This window comes from Nyctereutes procyonoides, unplaced genomic scaffold, assembly GCF_905146905.1.
Source record: "Nyctereutes procyonoides isolate TBG_1078 unplaced genomic scaffold, NYPRO_anot_genome, whole genome shotgun sequence".
NCBI classification, from domain to species: domain Eukaryota; kingdom Metazoa; phylum Chordata; class Mammalia; order Carnivora; family Canidae; genus Nyctereutes; species Nyctereutes procyonoides.
Window position 1 is genome coordinate 56,547,430 of NW_026575133.1, and position 22,771 is coordinate 56,570,200.

The 22,771-nt window shown below is 34.3% G+C and overlaps 1 protein-coding gene across 14 annotated transcripts in view; it reads left to right on the forward strand.

Annotated features, from left to right (window-relative positions):
* HMBOX1 (homeobox containing 1) overlaps positions 1-22,771 on the forward strand; it is a 189,620-nt gene that overhangs the window by 88,943 nt on the left and 77,906 nt on the right. For all 14 annotated transcript variants that reach the window (XM_055345988.1, XM_055345998.1, XM_055345995.1 and 11 more), the window contains exon 4: positions 2,534-2,619. In XM_055345988.1, coding sequence (XP_055201963.1) covers positions 2,534-2,619 — 86 coding nt within the window. The remainder of the gene's footprint in view (positions 1-2,533; positions 2,620-22,771) is intronic.

The following is a 22,771-nucleotide window of genomic DNA, read 5'->3' on the forward strand; positions in this document are numbered from 1 at the left end:
GCTGTATTAAATGACTTGCCCTAGAGTTACCTTACTTTTTAAGTCTTACGTTTTTCTTCTATTTGAAAACGCTTCTCTCTATTGACTAAAGAGGTTTTGTTATTATTTTTTTAACTCATTGTGGGTACTTACAAACTTGCCAAGTATCTAAAAATATAGTCTGTGAGAGGGTAAGTGAATTGCTGCTGTTTTGCAGACTTTTTCAAGTTCCTTCTGTCTTGCTGCAGTCCTTGATAAATACCATACTGCAAGGCTGTGAATAATTCACAAACTGGATACTTCCTATTGGAATAATTGAGTGTTATCTCCTCTTTATGATTTAGTGTCTACTCTAGGTGAATTTGACTTAAAATAAATTGATTTAAATTCCAATTTAAATCAGTAGCCAAGAAAATACTATTTAATCATTTTTCCCACAAAAGCACATTTTTTTATTTAACCTTAATAAATATTCTCTTAAACTCAATTTTCACTTTCCTAGAAGGATATTCCATATATTGCAATGCAGGGCTTTATTTAAAATTTTCCAGATTAATCTTGAGGTTGTATCAGAAACCAAATGATTTGGTTATTTTAGTTACATAAGGCAAATGAAATTCATACTACTGAAGTTATCTCTTGCTCAACTGATTTTTGGTGAATTTTTGAGAGCCTTTTGGCTTATGCTACCTGTATTTTACTGTGCAGTTTGTTTTATTTGACTTTAAAGTGTATGATTTGTGCCTCTTTCTTTCAAATATAGTTTTTAAATAAAATAAGAATGCATATTTTTTAAAGAAATACTTCAAATATAAACAAGTGAAAGTTTTGGAAAGAATCTAGCCATACCTAGTTCAGAATCTAGATGAGTATGAGAAATTTTAAATATTGAATTAGGCAGATATGACTATTTTCTTTCTTTAGAAATCTTTTTGATTAGGTAGAATTTCCAACCAGTAGATCAGGAATATACTGTAGAACTTCAGATTGAATGTTGTCCCTACTATCGCTTCTCTGCACTTTTCCAGAATTCCTGAAAGGGAACATGGAATCCGCCAACAGAATGGTAGATTCTCTCCTCACCAAGGGGCTAAAATACCTGCTCTTAAGTTATATCACAGCTGATTCTTTTCGGATGGGATCTTATCTTTCGTTGCTCCAAATAATCTTTAGGGAGACTTGAGCTCCCATAAGAAGTTTGTGGTTCATTTACAAAATGATTTGTAAAGATTTAATGACCCCATTGTCTCAGATCAAGGGTCAGAAAACTTTTTCTGGGGAAGACTGGATGGTAAGCATTTTACACTTTGTGGCCAAATTGAGGATATAATACACATACTTACATCTAAGAGAAAACAAAAATCACGCATTTTTATTGATAAAATTTAATATAGAATAATAATAGTTGAATATAGTTTTTAAAATATACGCCAACCAATGAGAAGAATGGAATTATTGGTGGGGAGAATATGATACTTTGCTTAATTCATGTTCAATGTTAGTGCTTACTGTCATCAAGTAATGATTACAAGTGTTCATCTTTGAAAACCATTCTTAGTTAATAGATTGTATAAAAACAGATGGGAGACCGAATTTAGCCATATTTGCTGACTCTATATGAGATTATAAATTACCACTCTCCTGTGTTACTTTCGAACTTGATGAAAAATCAGTGCTTTACTTATCTAATCCTTTTGAACATAAAGCATTCAAAGAGAAATTGGTTTGTTTTAAGGGTTCAAGTATAAGTTTTACTTAAGTATTTGTTCTGGTGGAGAAATAGAAGTCTTGACTTTCATTGTTATTCTAGTGAATGTCTAGTCTTTTGAGAATTTGTTGTCTTAGTGGAGGAAAAAATAAGTCTATAATATGTAATCTCAAGGATACAATATAATATAAAGTATTCTATATATTATATATAATAGGAAATAAATAAGTGCCTTTTATATTAAAAGTTCTATATTCACCTCATCCAACTTAAATTTTTTTTTGGTTTATATAGAAAAAAGGCAAATTAAATTTGTTAAAATGGCTAATACTTCAGCAGTTGTAAGAATGATGATTTCTGTTCCTTTAACAAAAGTTTTAAAATGACTAAACATTATTTATGCAGTTATGTAGTTAACATGTAAGACCACAATCTGCTCACAACTGATCTTTGTTGTTGTTGTTGCTTTTTATTTTTCTAGGATTTCTGTCTGTGTAAGGTATATTCATTCCTCAGTAATGAAACTTAGTATATACCATATGGCAGCCTTGTTCCTAATGTGAATTATACACAGCATGTGATTAACCATCCTCTGGTATGAGACTTATATCTACTGTGGCATTCACTAAAGCGTCTGTCTGATGGTGTGATGTTTTAGGACTTGAATATTTGGTGTTTCTTGGTTTGTTTTAATTTCATATTTTCACACAAGCTTGGTCTGTTTACCTTTATTTTTGTGTCTTTTCTTTCTATGTTCTCCCCACCTCTCTACTTCACCTTTCTTAGCAAAGATGAGGATTTCTACCTTCAACATACATTGTTGGTCTTGTCTTCTGTTTTTGTTAGGAGGGACAGCAGTGTGATAAAAGAGGAAATCAAAGCCTTTCTTGCCAATCGGAGGATTTCCCAAGCAGTTGTTGCACAGGTAACAGGTAAGAGCTGAAGAGCCCTTTATTCTGGAATCATGTCTAGTCTCTGCCTTCTGGTGCAGATGTTGGAATATTGCTTGCATTTCTGCATTGCAGTACAGACCTGTCAATTTAGGCATAATAATATATGCCTGTGATTTAAAACCCATTGTCTCTGATATCATGGAACTTCTCCAGTATTTTTTTTTTTTACTTGTGCTAGTAAGTTTTATAGCATTTTTGATAAGCACAAAATCCCCCATTTTATGGCTAAAAAAAGGGTTCTCTGGTTTTCTTATAATTGTGACAGAGCTCATGACACATGCACATCCAACTGCTATCTACAGTTCATATTTTTAAAAGGTTTACAGTCCTCCTAATTCCTGATTTTACCAATTAAAAAAAATGATTCATGAGAGTAAAGGAAGTTTTTTTAACCACCTTTCTGTATGTGAAAGCTTTCCTCAAACCATTACGGAGAAGATAAGAGTTATCATTGTCTTCTCTTTGTTCTTTATATCCCATCCCATTACCCACCCCACTGCAGCCCCATCTCAAGTATGTGGTGTATATGTGTCATTCTCTATTCAGATTGCGTTTTTAATGGAGTTCTTAAATTTAGGGGTAGCCTGTCTTCTTTGTTGGTATGTAGTCTTCCTTTCTTGGATATTAGTGGTTTATAAAGACCTTTAAAATCAACTATGCCTTAGTCATGAGAAACTCTTGTAACTACGTTTTGTAGTTGATACATTGTTGTATGTTGTACATTAGTAGATAATGAAAATTAATTTTTTCCTCCTTCCACCCTTTTAAAACTTGCCAGTAACAGCTATGTGACTTTGGGCTTTTTAGCCTCTATGCCTCAGTTTCTTACCTTTATGATGAAATAGTTGGATCTGATTGCATAATACCTTCCGATTTTAAGGTATCATTTTTGTTCTCTAGACATCAATATATATTGAAGCTAATTTACCTAAAAGGTTGTTACTAACCATCAGTATTGTTAAAAATGAAACTTGAGATTTCAGAAGTCTTAAATTTCATCCCAAAAATCTAAGGTCAGCCAATCTTAATTTGTGTATGTGTGTATAATATATAATACTAGTAATATATTTTTATAAATGATGCCTCTGTTCATGGTAAAAGATTTTAAATAAAGGCATATCTTTCCATATAGAAATCTTAGAGGGATGATGTGTGAATTTAATTTTTGTAATTTTCAATATATTATTTAAAATAAACTTGTACCTTTATCTTCCAGGATTAAGGAATATGCTAAGGGCACTATAAGGGCAAGTTAAGTGGGCTTTACCAAAACCCAGTGATGTACACAATGAAAAGATTGAGTGTTGTCTTTTAAGCTTTTACTTCGCCTCCAAGATCAGAAGCAATAGTATCTTCGAGTCTGCCAGCCAACAAAAAAGAACAAAATTATAGTGTTATAAAACAGCATTATAGAGTTCATGTTTTCTTTCAGGTCGAAGTATTTGAGGATCTTGAGTACCCTGAATCTTGGATCATCTTGGACTTTTAAAATAGTAGCTTTTGAAACCTATCTGAAATTGATGCAAATTATAATAAAATACCTTTAAATGGAATTTCTTAGGAATATCTAAAAGGACTACCTATAGTATAATGTATTAAACATAGTAGCATTGTGTTTTTGGAAAGGGAAATTGAAAGATGCTTTAGCATCTTGCTACTCAAAGTGTAGTCCATGAAACAGCATTATTTGGAGCTTGTTAGAAATGTAAAAATACAGAGTACTACCCTACATGTACTGAGCCAGAATTTGAATTTTAATCAGATCCCCAGGTAATTTGGGTTGGAGAAGTACTATTCTAGGAGATTGGTAAGCTTTCCTGACATTTTCAATGGATTGGTATAGTTTTAACATTGTCGTACTCCATAAAAGTCATCATGATGCCATCTCCTGTTTTTGAAAATATTTTTACATATTTATTATATGTTTATAACATGGACCTTTCTTTTACTGCTATAATCATAGGATTTGGTACTGTTAAAAACTTCTTCCCCCATATCACCCTCGGTCCAACTTATCTTCCTCCTCTTCATTCCTACTCGAAAAGCTTGGGTGCATTTTCCCTTCATCAGATATCTTTGATGGTTCTTCATTGTCTGAAAAATGAAACTCTTTATAGTCTGATTCCAGCCTCCTTTTTATTGTCATCTTTATCTTCTATTCAGGATTCTCTAGCTAAATTTAGGTACTTGTGTTTTCAGAATTCTCCCCACTTGGATGCTTACAGAATATTTTTGTGCCTAGGATGCCTTTCCCCTTCTTACCTCAGCCTTATAAAGTCCTGTTTATCAAGATTACTTGTTGTTATCCTCATTCTGACTTGTTTGATCACTTTAGCTCTTGTAGACCTCTTTTTTTTCCCCCCCTGAAATCGATTACCTAAGTTCACCACCCTTAGGTACTAAGCCTCATTTCAATTATGCATTTTGGAGTAATGTTCTTTAAAAACAGCAGTCTTTCTTGTACATCCAATCTTGTGCAATAGTCTAGCATTGTATATGCTCTCTGAAGATTTCATGTTTACCTAGCTGCCTAGTGCTGTCTTCTAGAGTAAAGGGAGTTTTAGTGAAGCTAACACAAGCTATACATATGGAGATTTGCCCAATATGACTTTGTCCAGTGACATTCCCTCTCTGGAAATAGTTATTTGCTTAACAAATGCTGCATGAGTTTCTGCCCTTAAGAAATAACATTTTTCTTTTATCTGCTTTAATTCAATCATTTACATAAGGCAGGGACGTGAGGATGATTTATAACCATGTTGCTTCATTGTCCCATTGATCAATTTAATGAATTCATGTATTTCCCGTGGATTATTGTGTTACATTTTCACCCAGCTCATCCAGCCATCAGGCTAGACTCAGGGACAGGGCTTTTCATTTTAGAAAAGAGATCCAACTATATAATAGTGAGTTGGTGAGAACTGGTATAAAGCCTGGCCCTCATAATTGGCATACCTGGGATAGTTAGCCTATTTAAGGAAGGCTTCTACTCATCTAGGACTCACTCACTATGGTTATCTGATCTCCATATATAGGCACTTTTTTTGCCTTTAAACAAATTAGCCAAGTGTATCTTAGAAGAATACCTACCTGATGAATTCTATCCCAAAATAAAGTTTAAGATGTGGCACTCCAGAATCTATTATGGAGTCTTTTAAAAGCTAACTTCAGCTCTAATATGTGAATTAATGAAATAAATCAACCTTGAGATAAAAATGAGAACAGGCATAACAAAAGGAAATGCTAAATAAAAAAAAGTGTAGTGAGGTGCAAAATTATAACACATGTGCTTGTTCCAGAAACAAATACAGAGGCTTCTTTTTATAGATTTGGAGGATTTCTATAATAAGATAAACAAGAAGTTCATGGGTGTGGTCTGTATAAATAATATCCTACTGATAGGAAAAATGACAGAATAAACAGGATATAATAACAGTGCCTGCTGAATTTCCCAGCATGTTATTTGTAGCTTCTTTCACAGAGTCACAGCTGCTCCCACCAAGGGTGGATTTTTACCTCTGTTAGAGGTCAGGCAGGATTCTAAATTCTGACTGACAGTGGTGGGATGGGGAGTATAGCCCTTGCTTTAGAAATAACCCACACATGGGACATCTGGGTGGCTCAGCAGTTGAGCATCTGCCTTTGGCTCAGGGCATGATCCCAGAGTTCCGGGATCAAGTCCCACATCCGGCTCTTTGCATGGAGCCTGCTTCTCCCTCCGCCTGTATCTCTGCATCTCTCTGTCATGAATGAATAAATAAAATCTTAAAAAAAAAAAAGAAAGACCCACACATGGGTTTTATATTCACTTTCAAAGAAATGTAAAACATTTTCTTTGGCTTTTAGAATTACTAAAACATGATTTTCTTTTTAAATGACCTCTGGGAAAAATCAAGCAGGCAAAATAAATGAGTAAGTGGGCAGAACTTGAGTGAGTGTTTATCAGCCCAAAAAACACACTAATTGGATTTATATCCTCTTAAAATGGAAGAAGAAAAAAATTTATATCTCTGAACTTTAAGAAATCTAACACAATTTTGTTTTCTTGAATGATAGTAGTATAATGAAAAAGCAGCCATGAAACTTTAGAATACCAAAGTTCTAGTCCTTCTGTCTGTAGCCTTGGGGTCCTGGAGAGAATCATGTAGCTTTTCTGAGCCTCATTTTCCTTATTTATAAGATGAGGGGCTTTGACCAAATATTTCCAAGAATCTTCTTGAGTTACCAAATTCTATTCATTTTGTTTGTTTGTTTTTTTAAAGATGCATTTATTTGTTTGAGGGCAGCCCAGGTGGCTCAGCAATTTAGCACCACCTTCAGCCCAGGGTGTGATCATGGAGACCGGGGATCGAGTCCCACGTCAGGCTCCCTGCATGGAGCCTGCTTCTCCCTCTGCCTATGTCTGTTCCCCCCTCTCTCTCTCTCTCTCTCTCTCTCTCAACTGACTGAGCCACCCAGGCGCCCCAAATTCTATTCTTTTTTTAAACAAAGTTCATTTAACCAATGTGCATCTTACTGTCTCGTTCCCAAAATGTAAGAATAAGTGTAAAGAGAAGTTCTGAACCAGTTTTAGAATGTTACAACTGTACTTAGATCACTTCCCTTTTTTAAATTTATCTTTGAAATGAAGTTTGAAAACGCTGCATATTCAATTTAATTATAATAATTTCCCTACAAAGTAAGGTATGTATTGATCCTCTTCCTAAGCAGAGAACTTCAGGCCAGATTTTAAAAACCAACTAAAGTGTCAGTATATCTTTTTTAAAAATAGGCTTCATTTTTTTAAGGCAGTTTTAAGTTCACAGCAAAAGTGAGTGGAAAGTATAGAGTTCCTGTTTACTCCCTACCTTCTACACATGCACAGCCTCCCTACCAGCACAATCTGGCACCAGAGTGCTACATTTGTTATCATGTGTAAACCTACATTGACATCATTATTGTCACCAAAAAGTGCATGGTTTACATTACGTGTAAATAATTTTGTACATTCTGTGGGGTTTTAAAAAATGTATAATGACAAGCATCCACCATTATAGTATCATAATATGACGCTACAGTTTCACTTTCTAAAAATCCTCTGTGTTCTGCCTATTCATATTTTCCTTCCCCCTGCTAACCCTTGGCAACCACTGTCTTTTTACTGTCTCCATAGTTTTGCCTTTTCAAGAATGTTATCCTAGAATATATAGTTTTTTACATTGGCATCTTCCTCTTAGTAATATGGTTTTAAGATTCTTAAATGTCTTTTAATGACTTGATAGCTCATTTCTTTTTGTTGCCAAATAATATTCTGTTATATGGACATAACATAGTCTATTCTCTCATTCACTGCTGAAGGACATCTTGGTTGCCTCCCAAATTTTGGCAGTTACGAATAAAGTTACAATAATTTTGGTAGCACATATATCACAGACTGTAGAATTGTCATGTTGTCATACAACCAAATATAATTAGTTATTAGGCTCACTTAACAAGATTTTATCAATTCTTACATAATGAATTTTACTAGTTTTAGGCAGATCTCCAATTTGAAAGCAATTAATCTGTCTACAAAAGGTAAATTTCTATGTTTGAGATTTAACTTCTGTCTCCAGGTTGAAAAAGTTTGGAGTTTTTGTTTGTTAGGAGAAAACTTCTTTTCAGATCTTTGAATGGACTTCAGTTATCAATAATACAAATATTTTTACAGAGCGCATTTAGGATTTTCTCTTGTTTTGCTGCCTCTAGAGAATAAGAATGGGTGTTTCCTATGGTTCAAAAATTACTTTTTTATCTTATTTTCTTCTATCTCCTGCAGTTTGCCAGCAAACTATTTTCTTGTAAACACAGCACATAAGGTTATTTTTTTTCTTTTCCCAGAGAAAAATATCCAGCCTCTATATCTGAATACCCACCTTTTCTCACTTTGGTGATAGCTAAGTGAAAAATTGGAGTGAAAATAATTTCAGAGGATACTTCCGTTGTTAGAAAATCAGTTTGCTATAATTTTTGAAACTCATTGTCCTTCCAGGGTTTTCATCATCTCAAATACAGTGTATAGGATTTTTAGTGTCAAAGTTATGAAGATTGGTTTGGAAATAAGAACAAGACTTTTCCTCCACCTGTATTTAAATTTGAAACTATATTTAAAAAAATTTTATTCCACCATAAGCTTTGATAAAAGTGACTTTACAAAGGTTACACGCAAATGTGGTTTTTTCCCATTAGTAATTTTCATTTTTGCTTCTCCCTAATTCTTGTTTCTTAAGATTATGAAGAAAAGTCTTTTTTTTTTTTTTTAAGATTTTACTCATTCATCCATGAGACACACAGAGAGAGGTAGAGACACAAGGCAGAGGGAGAAGCAGACTCCATGCAGAGAGCCCGACAGGGGACTCGATCCCAGGACCCCAGGATCATGCCCTCAACTGAAGGCAGACGCTCAACCACTGAGCCCCAGGTGCCCCAAGAAAAGTCTTTACTTGAGGTATAAGAGTCCTTCAGCAGTTTTAGGAACTATTTCTAACTTAATATAAGTTAATTTTCCTTATATTAAAAAAAAAAAAAGCCCCAGGGATGAATGACAGAAAGAATACCCTAGTAAATAAGTCAGAAGGTTTCTGTGTCTGATAAAATAGCAAACTCTAAAGTTCAGCTATAGTCCATGTGAGTCATCAGGCAATATTAATAAGTAACTTCCTGCAGAAGAAAGCTAAGAAGGGATAAATACCACTTTTTGTAAACTATAGATATGGTCTCATTAAGGAATTACCTGTTAACTCTTGAAGTTTACTCAGTGTTAGATCTTAATCGAAGGATTTGACCTCAGTTTCTACAAATAATTTGTTCTGTCTCGAAGACATACTAGATTTAGTAGTGTGTACTTACTAGCTTTAGTCAAATAAGGAACTGGAGCGTGAACTAACCAAAGTAACCAAATTTGAGGGTGGTGATATCTGAGAGGTGTGTAAAATTGTGAAACAATCATTCAGATTCTTATGACCTATTTAAGAAAACTTTTAATCTCACCATGTGTCAACTTCAGCTAAATTTGACTATATCATTTGATCCTATAAAATAAACCAGGGGAAATGTGATTTTTTTCTGAATTTTATTTACTTTTATTTAAGATAAAATTTGTATAAGAGTAGAGTTCTCTTAATTGTGCCAGATTTATACAGTGGTATAACCAAAGTCAGGAGGTAGAACATTTTCAGTATTTCATCAAGTTTTCCTTCCTGCCTCACCTCACTGCAAGTCCCTACTGACTACAGATCTGCGTTGTTAGTATATTTTTGCATTTTCTAGAAAGTTATGTAACTGGAATCATACAATACATACCTTTTTTGTATGTCTCATTTCTTTTTGTTTTTTTGGTTTGTTTGTTTTTAAAGATTTTATGTATTTATTCATGAGAGACACACAGAGTGAGGCAGAGACACAGACAGAGGGAGAAGCAGGCTAGGCTCTCTTTGGGGAGCCCGATTTAGGACTGGATCCCAGGACCCCGGGATCACTCCCTGAGCTGAAGACGGATGCTCAACCACTGAGGACCCAGGAGTCCCTCACTTCTTTCACTTATGATACTTTTGAGATTTAGTGTTGTTACATGTATCTGTAGTTCATAAGTTTTAAATGCTGAATACTAGTTAATTGAATGGATATAACAAAATTCATTTATCCATTAATCAGCTGATGGCCATTTGAGCAGTTTTCAGATTTTGGCTATTATGAATTAAGCTGCTGTGACCATTTGTCTACAAATGTTACATGGACATATGTTTTCTCATATGTAGGAGTGGGATTGTGCAATTATTGGTAAGTATGTGTTTAACTCTTTAAGAAACTGTCAAACTGTTTTCCAAAATGGCTATATACTATTTTGTACTTACACTAACAGTATGTGAGATTTCCAGTACTTTGCATTCTCTTCAGCACTTGGTATTTGGTATTTGTATTTCTAGTGCATATGTAATAGCATCTCACTCTAGTTTTATTTTGCATTTTTCTAATGATTAATTATGTCGAGGATCTTTTCAGATGCTCATTTGCTATTCATGTATCTTCTTAGGTGAAATGTCTGTCAAATCTTTTATCCATTGTTTTTTAATCAGGTTGTTTCCCTTACTATTGATTACAAGAGTTCTATGTATATTCTGGGTACAAGTCCTTGACTGTATGGATTTAATAGTTATCCTAGTCTGATGTTTGCATTCATTTTCTTTCAAAGAGCAAATGTTTCTAATTTTGATAAAGTTATGTTTCTCTTTTTTTTTTTCTTTTATGGTTCTTGCTTTTTGTGTCCTAAGAAAATCTGCCTAAATTAAGTCTCAAAGAATTTCTTATGTTTTCTTCTGGAAGCTTTAGTATGGACTTGTACATTTAGGTCGGTGAACCATTTCAAGGTAATTTTTTGTGTACGCAAGAGATAAAGGTTAAGATCTACCTACTTTTTTTTGTTTCCTGTGGATATCCAATTGTTGGAGCACCATTTGTTGAAAACAGCAGTGGTCAAGAGACCAGTCTTGCCCTATTCAATTACATTGGCACCTTTGTCAAAAATTAACTGAATATATATGTGTGGGTCTTTTTCTGGACTGTCTATTCTATTATGTTCTGTTGGTCTCTATCCATATAATACAAAACTGCAAATTTTTGTAGTCTTGAAGTTTCTTTCTCAACATCACTATTATTCTAGGTCTTTTGCATGTATTTCCATATGCATTTTTAAATTGCCTTGTCAGTTTCTACAAAAAAATATTTGTAGTGAGGTTGGGATTGGGATTGTTTTGAATATATGGGTTAGTCTAGTATTAGGAATTGACATCTTAATGATACTGAGTTTTCATCCAAGAACATGGTATACCTCCATTTGTTACGGTCTTCTGTATTTCTCTCTCAACCATGTTAGTTTTCTGTGTCTTGCACAGAGACAAGTCTTGCACATAAGTCTTACACAATAAGTCTTGCACATATTTTCTTAAATTATCTCTAAATATTTTATATTTTTAATATTGTCATATTGGTACTATCTTTAGTGTCAATATTTAGTTTCTTGTATCATAGAATAATTGTTTTGGGTATATTGATATTCTATTTTGTTAAATCCATTAATTCTAGTAGCTTTTAAGAAAATTCTTAGGATTTTCTTTTTTTTTTTCCTTAAAGATTTTATTTATTTACTTACTTATGAGAGACACAGAGAGAGGCAGAGACATAGGCAGAGGAGAGGGAGAAGGAGGCTCTCTGCTGGGAGCCCAATGCAGGACTTGATCCCAGGACCCTAGGATCATGTCCTGAGCTGAAGGGAGGTACTCAACCACTGAGCCACCCAGGTGTCCCTTCTTAGCATTTTCTATGTGGGGAGTCATGTTATCTATGAATAGAGATGATTCTACTTCTTCCTTTCAATTTCCTTTTCTTGCCTTAATCTGCTGATAAGGACCACCAGTGTTGAATATAGTAATGAGGACAGACATCTTTACCTTTTCTCCAAACCTAGGGAGTAGGCATTCACTTTTTCACCATTAAGTGTGATCTTAGCTGTAGGTTTTTCATAGCTATCCTTTATCAAGATGCCGTTCAAGGGGGCAGCCCAGGTAGCTAGCGGTTTAGCGGCGCCTTCAGTCCAGGCCGTGATCCTGGAGACCTGGGATCGAGTCCCACATCAGGCTCCTTGTGTGGAGCCTGTTTCTCCCTCTGCCTGTGTCTCTGCCTCTTTCTCTCTCTGTGTCTCTCATGAGTAAATAAATAAAATCTTAAAAAAAAATTTAAAAAAAGATGCCCTTCGAGGGAAGTTTCTTTCTGGTTTCTGAAAATTTTTATCATGAAGGGATGCTGTACATTATCCAATGTTTTTTCTGCATCTATTGAGTTTACCACCTGATTTTTCTTTTTTAGTCTTGTTAATATGGTAAATTACATTGGTTGATTTTCAACTATTAAAGAGAAGTTTCTTCTCTTTCTGGTTTCTGAGAATTTTTATCATGAATGGATGTTGTACTTTATCAAATGTTTTTTCTGCATCTATTGAATTTACCACCTGATTTTTCTTTTTTAGTCTTGTTAATATGGTAAATTACATTGATTGATTTTCAACTGTTAAACCAACCTTGCATTCAGGAAAAAGTTCCATTGACTCATGATGTTTTGTCCTTTGTATATGTTTCGATTCAATTTGCTGATATTCTAGTATTGTAGAATTTAGTACCTATGTTCATTAGAGTTATTGTTCAGGGTTTGTTTTGCTTTTTCCATTTCCTATAATGTCCTTGTCTAGTTTTGTTACTATGATAATGTGGGCTCATAAGATGAGTTGGTAAGTGTTTCTTTTCCTTGCGTTTTTAGAATTGATACAGAATTGGTGTTATTTCTTCCTTAAATATCTTTGAGACTGCTTTTTTTTAAGTGATTAAATAGTGACTTAATAGTTAAGCTGTTACTTAACTAAAGTATCTGACCTTTTAGTGCTTGTACCTTGTACTGGAGGCTTCAGATAGAATATAGACTAGTGGAGATGATCAGGTCCTTAATACCTCAAAGGTTGCCAGCACTTTTTCTACATGATTTTATCCTTGGCAGAAATACTTTTCCCCTACCCAGTTGCCTAAAATAGCAAGATGACAAACCACAAACCAAATTGAATTTGCCTTTTATTTTTTTTAAGATTTTATTTATTCATTCAGGAGAGACACAGAGAGAGAGAGGCAGAGACATGGGCAGAGGGAGAAGTAGGTTCCATGCAAGGAGCTGGTCGCGGGACCTGATCCTGGGACCCCAGGACCATGCCCCGAGCTGAAGGCAGGTGCCAAACTGCCAAGCCAACCCCGGGATCCCAGGAATTTGCTTTAGATAGAACAATAACCCTTCCCCTATGCTTGAGTAGAACATAGTTTTCACTCACTTAAGCTATGAGATTTTACTTCTTGTAGTAGCTTTAAAAATATTGAGTGACCTATCTCTAAATCTATTCCCCAGCAGATCTGTGGACAATTTCTTGGTTTTGAACACATTGATTTTTTTAACACATTGATTTTAATGTACATATTCAATATAACATTGCCCAAGGCTTGTCATCATTGTTTTTTTTTTTTTTAAGATTTTATTTATTCATGAGAGACAGAGAGAAAGGCAGAGACACAGGCAGAGGGAGAAGCAGGCTCCCCATGGGAAGGCTGATGTGGGACTCAATCCCCAGACCCAGGATCACCCGCCCAAAGGCGGACCTTCAACCTGGAGCCACCCACGTGTCCTGTCATTGTTCTTAATGAGAAACATAGGAAAGAGTTTTTAGAAACATTCTTAATGTGATCTTTAATGTTTTGAGACATTTTAAAGACTAAAATGTGCTGTTTTCATAAAAGTGCTTTTTTTCTCCTTTGTTGTAAAATATAAAGATTGACCATTGCACCCAAGCCCTTTCATTGCTAAATATTTTTGGGGAAGATATAATTACCAGTTTGTCTTGATTTTTCTAGGACCCTAAAGAATGGCTTTGAAATGTTTGAGTGCTGTGTGTTAAGATAATTATCACACATAATAATATTTAGTAAGAACAATACCTCTTGAACCATTGTTGCCCATGCTTTTATTTGTCTTTAGCTCAGCTTTGTCATTGTGTGCTAGGTAAATACCTACCAGGAGAGCATATAGAGCCCTTAAGTGTTATGGATGACCAGTGGCTCTGCATTTTACTGCTGTGCACCTTGTTAGCTAAACCTCCCTTTTTGGAGGGTTTTTATTTTTAGCTGTAATTTATTTTAACACTTACCAAGTGCTAGATGCTGTGCTAACTGTTTTATGTATTTGAGAGGCAGGTGTTAACTTCTTCAGTTACAGGCAAGAAAACTGAGGTTAAAGGAGAGTCAATTATTTGCCCATAGTCACACAAATAATTACTGTTTGTCTTGCTTCAAAGCCAGGTTTATTACATAGCATTTCAGCATATAAATGCAGTAAAGTGCAGTGGTCTAGAACATGATTTTGAAGATTCAGAATATGATTTCTGTCATAGTTATATGACATATATATATATATATATATATATATATATATATATACTAGTTATATCTATATATATACTAGTTATATATCTTTGTGTAGGTTACTGGTTACAGGATTTTTGAGATTAAATGAGTTGGTCCATATAGTTTCTGGCACATGGTAAATGCCATAGAAGTTTTTGGGGTTTTTTTAAGTTATTGTCTTTGTTATATTCCTTAATCCCTCTCCTGACTTTTCTGAAGCCAAGCTTCCTGAGACTAAATAAGTTAACCATAATGTTTCCAGCCTTTGGCTACTTAATAATGAACTTTTTAAAAAATATATGCACTCCCTTGTTCATTGTAGCATATTTATAAGTTAAGGGATGAAAATAACCTATACACTGGAACATTATTCAGCCAAAAAAAAGAGGAAATCCTGCCATTTGTGACAACAAATGGATGGACCTTGAGGGTATTATGCTAAATGAAATAAGTCAGAGAAAGACAGATTATGGGATGTCATTTATATGTAGAATCTTAACCCCAAATTTACAGATAAAGAGAACAGATTGATGTTTACCAAAGGTGGGAAGGAGGGCGTGAGCAAAGTGGGTGAAAGTGGTCAAAAAGTACAAACTTCCACTTATAAATATCCTGGGGATATAATTTACAGCATGGGCACTATAGTTAACAGCGCTCTATTGTATATTGGAAAGGTGCTAAAAGAGTAAATCTTAAAAGTTCTTATCCTACACACATAAAAATGTTAACTATGTGTCATGATGGATTTTAACCAAATTTATTATGGTAATCATTTCACAAGAAATAATCAAGTCATTATATTGTATACCTAAAACTAACATAATAAAAAATTCATAGTAGATTAGTGGATTTTAATGTAAGAGTGTGAAAAAGCTTGTTAGTGAATTGATTGCAGATTTAACATCGCAGCTAACCTTTAAGAATGTATTACTTGTCAAGTTTTCGTGTAGTATCAGAGAATATCCACAATCATTGGGAAAAAAAACTATTAAAATACTTCCTTTTCCATCTGAAAAAAAAATACTGTGTAAATCTCATTTTGATACTAGTATGGGAAAAACTCTTCATCATTACTATTCCACAGTTTGACATATACAAAATTGCCTTAAAAATACTATTTATATAATTACAGCTAGTACCTGAGGAGAGTTAAAAATTAGGAGGGGAAAAATCCAGTTCCCCTTGTAACAAGATTTTCCGCATAATTTTTCTACTTGCTGACCTTGCCAGGATTCTGTCTAGTATCCTCATTTTATTATTCAAAAGGAGGGGAAATCATCTGGGGTGGTGGTTGTACAACAACACTTAAGATATACTAAAAATCATTGAATTGTACATTTTTAAATGGGTGAATTGTGTTGTGTGTTAAAGATATTTCATTAAATCTATTTTAAAAGGTAGAAGGAGATATGAAAAATCATTCAAAAGTATCTTTTTAACAGAGGTCCCTAAAGTGGATTTTTAAATTTTTCTGTGTATTTTTATTACTGAAATAAAAGCCTAATAAACTAAAAGTGAAAAATTAAATTAAAAAATATAAACTTACTTTTATATTACTATATGCATGTATATATGTGTATATATATATATATATATATTTATGTGGTTTAAACTTCAGATGTACATAAGGATATATAGTGCTAAATCTGTCTTCTATCTCTATCCCTCAGCCATAATTCCCTTCCCAGAAGACAGAAATGTTACCAGTTTCTGGAGAGATACTTCATGCATTTAAAAGCAAATAAGTAGGGCTGTCAATTAGTATGTGCCTGTGACTCAGGTCATGATCCCAGGGTCCTGGAATTGAGCCCCACATCAGGCTCCCTGCTTTTCTCTCCCCTCTCTGCTCATGCTCTCTCTTACTATCTCTGTTGCTATCTCTGTTTCTCTCTTTCAAATAAATACAATCTTTAAATTTTTAAAAAAAGCAAATAAGTATAGGGGTGCCTGGGTGGCACAGTTGGTTGAGCATCTACCTCTTGGTTTTGGTTCAGGTAGTTATCTCAGAATCATGGGGTCAAGCCCCACATTCAGCTCCACGCTCAATGTGGAGTCTCCTTGAGATTCTTTCTTTCTCCTTCTGCCCTTCCCACTCATGCGCGCACGCTCTCAAATAAATAAATCTAAAAAAAAATTAAAAAGCAAATAAGTTATATCCAGAGTCCTTTCTCCTTTTTGGCCAAATAGGTTGTATGCTATTTACACTATTCTATACTGAGCTTTTCTAACTGGGAAATTATTCCGTATTGGTACATAAAGAGTATAATCACTGGATTTGGGTTTTTTTGTTTTTTTAGTGATGTTATTCTTTTATTAGTACATAAAATAACGATCACCTTATGATCATTGTTGTCATAGATCTGATAAAATGTGGTGTAAATACTGATGCCAACATCCTGCTTGGCTTGATCTCCCAATCAGTTGGAACTTTAACCATTGCTGTCTATCTTTGCCAGTAACTAGTACATTGTTAGATATTGTCATGTTTGCTAACATAATAAGAGTGAAATAGTATTTCACTGCAGGTTTTTTTTTAATTTTTTTTTTTTACTTTTTATTGATCAACAACATTAGTTTCAGGGCTCCTGAATGGTCACATGTATGCCTCAGCTGAAGTCATTTGATCCCAGGGTCCTGAGATTGGACCCCATGTCTGGCTCCCCGCTCAGTGGGGAGCCTGCTTCTCCCTCTGCCCCTCCCCCGCTCATTTTTTTTCCTCTCTCTCAAATAAATAAAATCTTAAAAAAAAACATTAGTTTCATGTGTACAACATAATGACTCAAGATTCAAAATCTGTATATATTGTGAAATCACCACAGTAAGTCTAGTTAACATCTGTCACTACATAATTTTTGCTTGTGCTGCTGAAGACTTGTTAAGATTTACTCTCTTAGCATATTTCATCACTGTAGTTATAAATGCATTTTTCTGATTATTTAGGTTAAACATCACTTCATATTCATTGACCATTTATACTTTCTGTGAATTGCCTGTTTAAATCTGTTGCCAATTTTTTAGGGGCTGTCTTTTTCTGTTTTGTTTTTAGTTTAAAATTTTTTGATAAATTTTATATATTTAAGATGTAAAATATGATTTTACACATTTTATGACTGTCAAAAAATGCATAGTATCCCATCTTCTACAATACTATAATTTTCAATCAACTGCTAACATTTAGCAAATCAGTAACTACTTTAAACTATTTGCTTTTGCTTGTATCCCACACACAGGCACTAACTACATACTTGTTCAATAAATAAAATTTAGATAAAGATTTTGATAAGATTCAGCTTGATAATAATAATCATATTCTTTTAAATATTTTTTATTTATTCATTTGAGAGAGAGGGAGAAAGAGCATAAGCAAGGTGAGAGGCATAGGGAGAGGGAGAAGCAGACTCCCTGCTGAGCAGGGAGTCTAATGTGGGGCTTGATCTCAGGACCTGGAGATCATGACCTGAGCTGAAGGCAGATGCTTAACCATCTGAGCTACCCAGACACCCCCATATTCTTTTAAATACACATATTCTTTTATATGTGCAACATACTTAAAAAATGTTTATGTACACTCCCTTTGACCGTGTAATTTATCTTATAGGAATTTATCCAATGAAATAGTTGCTTATGTCTAGAATGATAAATGTACAGGAATATTTATTACAGCATATTATATTTTAGCAAAAGATTATAAATAATCTAAGTCTCTATCAGTAGAAGACTAGTTAGGTAAGTTTTAATATATCATATTATGGAGTACTGTTTATAAAAGAATAAGGCAACTCTGTATGTTTCAAGTAGAATGGGGAAGGGAATGTGTTGTAAAGTATAGAAGAGAGGTGACTGATTTTATTTTTAAGTACCAATTTTTAAAACATATACCATGTCATAGGCTTATCAGTAATAATGTGCACTGGCTAGGTTCAACTCAAGTATTACCAATTTGTTTTGTGTGCTCTTTGATTCCAATCAGAGTCACAATGGAATTTTTTTTTAAGATTTTATTTATTTATTCATGAGAGATAGAGGGAGAGAGAGAGAGAGAGAGGCAGAGACACAGGCAGAAGGAGAAGCACGCTCCGTGCAGGGAGCTCTATGTGGGACTCGATCCCAGGTCTCCAGGATCAGGCCCTGGGCTGAAGGCAGCACTAAACCGCTGAGCCAACTGGGCTGCCCAGATTTTGTTGTTTTTAATAGAATTTCAAAATTCAGTTCTAAGAGAGTTGCCTGGGTGGCTCAGTTAAGTGCCCAACTCTTGGTTTCAGCTCAGGTCATGATCCCAGGGTTGTGAGTTTGAGCCCTGCATCAGGCTCTGTGGTCAGCAGGGAATCTGCTGGAGGTTCTCGCTCTCCCTCTCCCTATGCCTCTCTCCCTGCTCTCTTTCTCTCTCTCTCTCTCCCTCAAATAAATAAATAAAATATTTTTAAAAATAAAATAAAATTCAGCTCTAAGAGAAAGTACATAAGCATAAACTAAAAACTAAGAACAGAGGAAAGAGAACAAATTTGCCCTACTAGATATTAAATGGTTAGAGTAAGTAAATAAGATCATATTGCCAGATTGTACAGAACAGAATTCATTAATACATCCTTGTATATCAAGAAATTTAGCTTTAAATAAAGGAAGTGTTTAAAATCTCTAAGGAAATGATGTTTTCCATTGGTTGTTTATTTGAAAATGAAAAAAACAAAATAGGTGTCAACATCACACCAGAAACAAACATTAATTTCCATATGGAATAAAGAGCTGGGCAGCCCCGGTGGCGCAGCGGTTTAGCACCGCCTGCAGCCTGGGGTGTGATCCTGGGGACCCTGGATCGAGTCCCATTTCGGGCTCCCTGCATGGAGCCTGTTTCTGCCTGTGCCTCTGTCCCCCTCTCTCTCTGTGTCTCTATGAATAAATAAATAAAATCTTAAAAAAATAAAAAAAATAAAGAGCTAGCTATATATACTTTAAAAAAAAGATTTATTCTAGAGAGAGAAAGAGTGCAAGTGGAGGGTGTGCAGAGGGAGAGGGAGAGAGAATCTCAAGCAGATTCCCCACTTAGTGGGGCTGGACACAGGGCTTGATCTGAGATCATGACCTGAGCCAAAATCAAGCATTGATGTGCAACTGACTGAGCGACCCAGGCCCCCCCCCTTTACTTTTTAATGTTGGATAAAAGTTACTGTTATATTACTGTTAACGAGAAAATAGTGAATATTTTTGTTATTTTGCAGTAGGAAGCTTTTCCTATGTAATACATAAAATCCAAAAGATAAAATTAGGTGGAATTAACTGTGTAAAATTTTTAAGATATGTCCAGTAAAAGACACTAACAAAATTCATACAGAAAGATATTTGCAATAATAGGAAAGGATTAGTGTCAATGATATATCAAAAGAATAATTACATGTTATTATGAAAACAATAAATAATCAATAGAACAATTTACAAAGGCTATCTTTGTAATATAATTTACAGAAGATTTAATATAAATGACCAGTAAATATACAAAAAGATTTGCAGCCTCTTGGAAAATTAAATAATAATTAACTGCAAATTAACAGCATTTTTGTTTTGTTTGCCCATTAGATCAGCAGACCTTAGAAGATTGAGGGATACTGCTGGTTTAAAATAGCAAAATAAAATTTTTCTTTACTTCTGGTTATCATAGCCAAGCAGAAATAAGAGAAATAAAAGAAAAACTGTTTTGATGAAGCAGTAACTAGAACCTTAAAACACAGACTAAATTAAATAAGAATTTTGAGTCAAATGAGAAAATGGTGGGCACTGAGACATGCCTCCTCCATTCTGGAGAAAGAAATAAGGTTGTCTGAAAGTATCTTAGTTATGAATAGTTCATACACTATTTTTGGTTTAAGAATAACACCTCTAGGGTTGCCTCGGTGTCTCAGTCGGTTGAGTGTCTGACTCTTGGTTTTGGCTAAGGTCCTGAGATCCAGCCCTAGGTCAAACTCAGCACAGAGTCTGCTTGAGATTCTCTTTTCCTCTCCCTCTGCTTCTCACCCCACTTGCACTCTCTGTCTCTCAAATAAATAAATCTTAAAAAAGAAAAAGTTTGAAAGGGATTAAGCAACAAGAATAATGGGAATATTCCTGTATAAATAAAATTTAACATGGAGAAACTACATACCTGTAAGTCATTCCCCAGTTTTTTATTCCCTCAGGTCCTGGCAGGCCCTGACTGACTTTCTGTCTCTGTAGATTTATCTAGAGACAAATTTCTAGTCATTTCATAAAATAGGCTCATACACTGTATGAACTTTTGTGTCTACCTTTCATTTACTTAGCATAATGTTTCCAAGGTTGTGAAAAGATTACCTGTTATGATATCAGTACTTCATTTCTTTTCAATAATGAATGATTTTCCAATATCTAGATATACTGTACTTTATCTGTTAATCAGTTGATGGATGTTTGGAGAATTTCCCCTTTTTTTTGACTATTATGCATAATGCTGCTGTGAACATTCATGTACAAGTTTTTGCATGGACAAATTCTCTTAGAATATACCTAGGACTGAAATTGTGAGTTCTATGATAATTCTGTGTTTAACATTTTGAAGAACTGCCAAACTGTTTTCCATTTGACAAACCCACAAATATATGAGGGATCCTGTTCCTTCAAATTATCACCAAAGCTTGTTATTATTCATCTGTTTAATTATAACCATCCTAGTGGTCAAGTGGTATCTTGTAGTTTTAATTTGAATTTCTTTAATAACCAATGATGTTGACCATCTTTGCATGTGCTTTTTGGCCATTTGTATATTTTTTTCGAGGAATGTCTAGTGAAATCTTTCATTTTTTAATTGAGTTTTCATTTTTTGATATTGAATTGTATAAGACTTTTTTATGTATTCTAGGTAAAAGTGCCTTGTCAGATACAGGTTTTACATTCTTATTGGTGTCTTTTGAAGCACACAAGATTTTAATTTTGATAATATCCATTTTTTGTTGTTGCTTTTGGTGTGATAGCTAAGAAACCAGTGCCCAGCTCAAAGTTACATGGAGTTATGTCTATGTTTTCTTTTGAGAGTGTTATAATTTCTTACATTTAGGTCTCTGATCAGTTTTGAGTTAATTTTTGTGTATGATGTAAGGTGGGAATCCAACATCAGTTTTTTCTGCACTTGAATATCTAGTTGTTCCAGTACTGTTTGTTGAAAAGACTGTTCTTCTCCTATTAAATTTTCTTGTCAACTTTGTCAAATATTAGTTGGCCGTAAATGAATGTATGGGTTTATTTCTCGACTCTTAGTTCTGTTCTACTGATCTGTATGTCTGTCTTAATGACAGTATCACATGGTGTTGATTATATAATTTGATAGTAAGTTTTGAAACTGGGAAGTATGAATCCTCCAACTTTGTCCTTCTTTTTCCTAAGATTGTTTTGGCTATCCTGGGTCCCTTACATTTCCATAGGAAATTTAAGATCACTATATTAATTTCTGCAAAAAAAAAAAAAAAGCTAGCTGCAATTTGAATACGAACTACATTGAATCTGTAGATCAGTTTGGGGAGTATTATCATTTTAATGATATTAAGTCCTTCAATCCATGAATATGAAATGTCTTTCCATTTATTTAGATATTCTTAAATTTTTTCAACAGTTTTTTTGTAGTTTTTGTTTTACAGGTTTTGCATTGTTTTTGTTAGATTTATTCTTAAGTATTTTATTCTTTTTGATGCTATTGTAAGTGGAATTACTTTTTGAATTTTTTATTCATTGCTAGTGAATAGAAATAAAATTTAATTTTGTATGTTTATTTTATTTTTTTTTTAATTTATTTATGATAGTCACAGAGAGAGAGAGAGAGAGGCAGAGACACAGGCAGAGGGAGAAGCAGGCTCCATGCACCGGGAGCCTGACGTGGGATTCGATCCCGGGTCTCCAGGATCGCGCCCTGGGCCAAAGGCAGGCGCTAAACCGCTGCGCCACCCAGGGATCCCTGTATGTTTATTTTGTATTCTGTAATCTTGGTGAACACATTTATTAGTTCTAATAGTTTTGTGTTTGTGTGCATTCACATAGTTTCCTTCAGATTTTTTAATATCCAAGATCATGTCATCTGCCAACAGGTTTTATTTCTCCCTCCGCAATCTGAATGCTTTTTAATTTCTTTA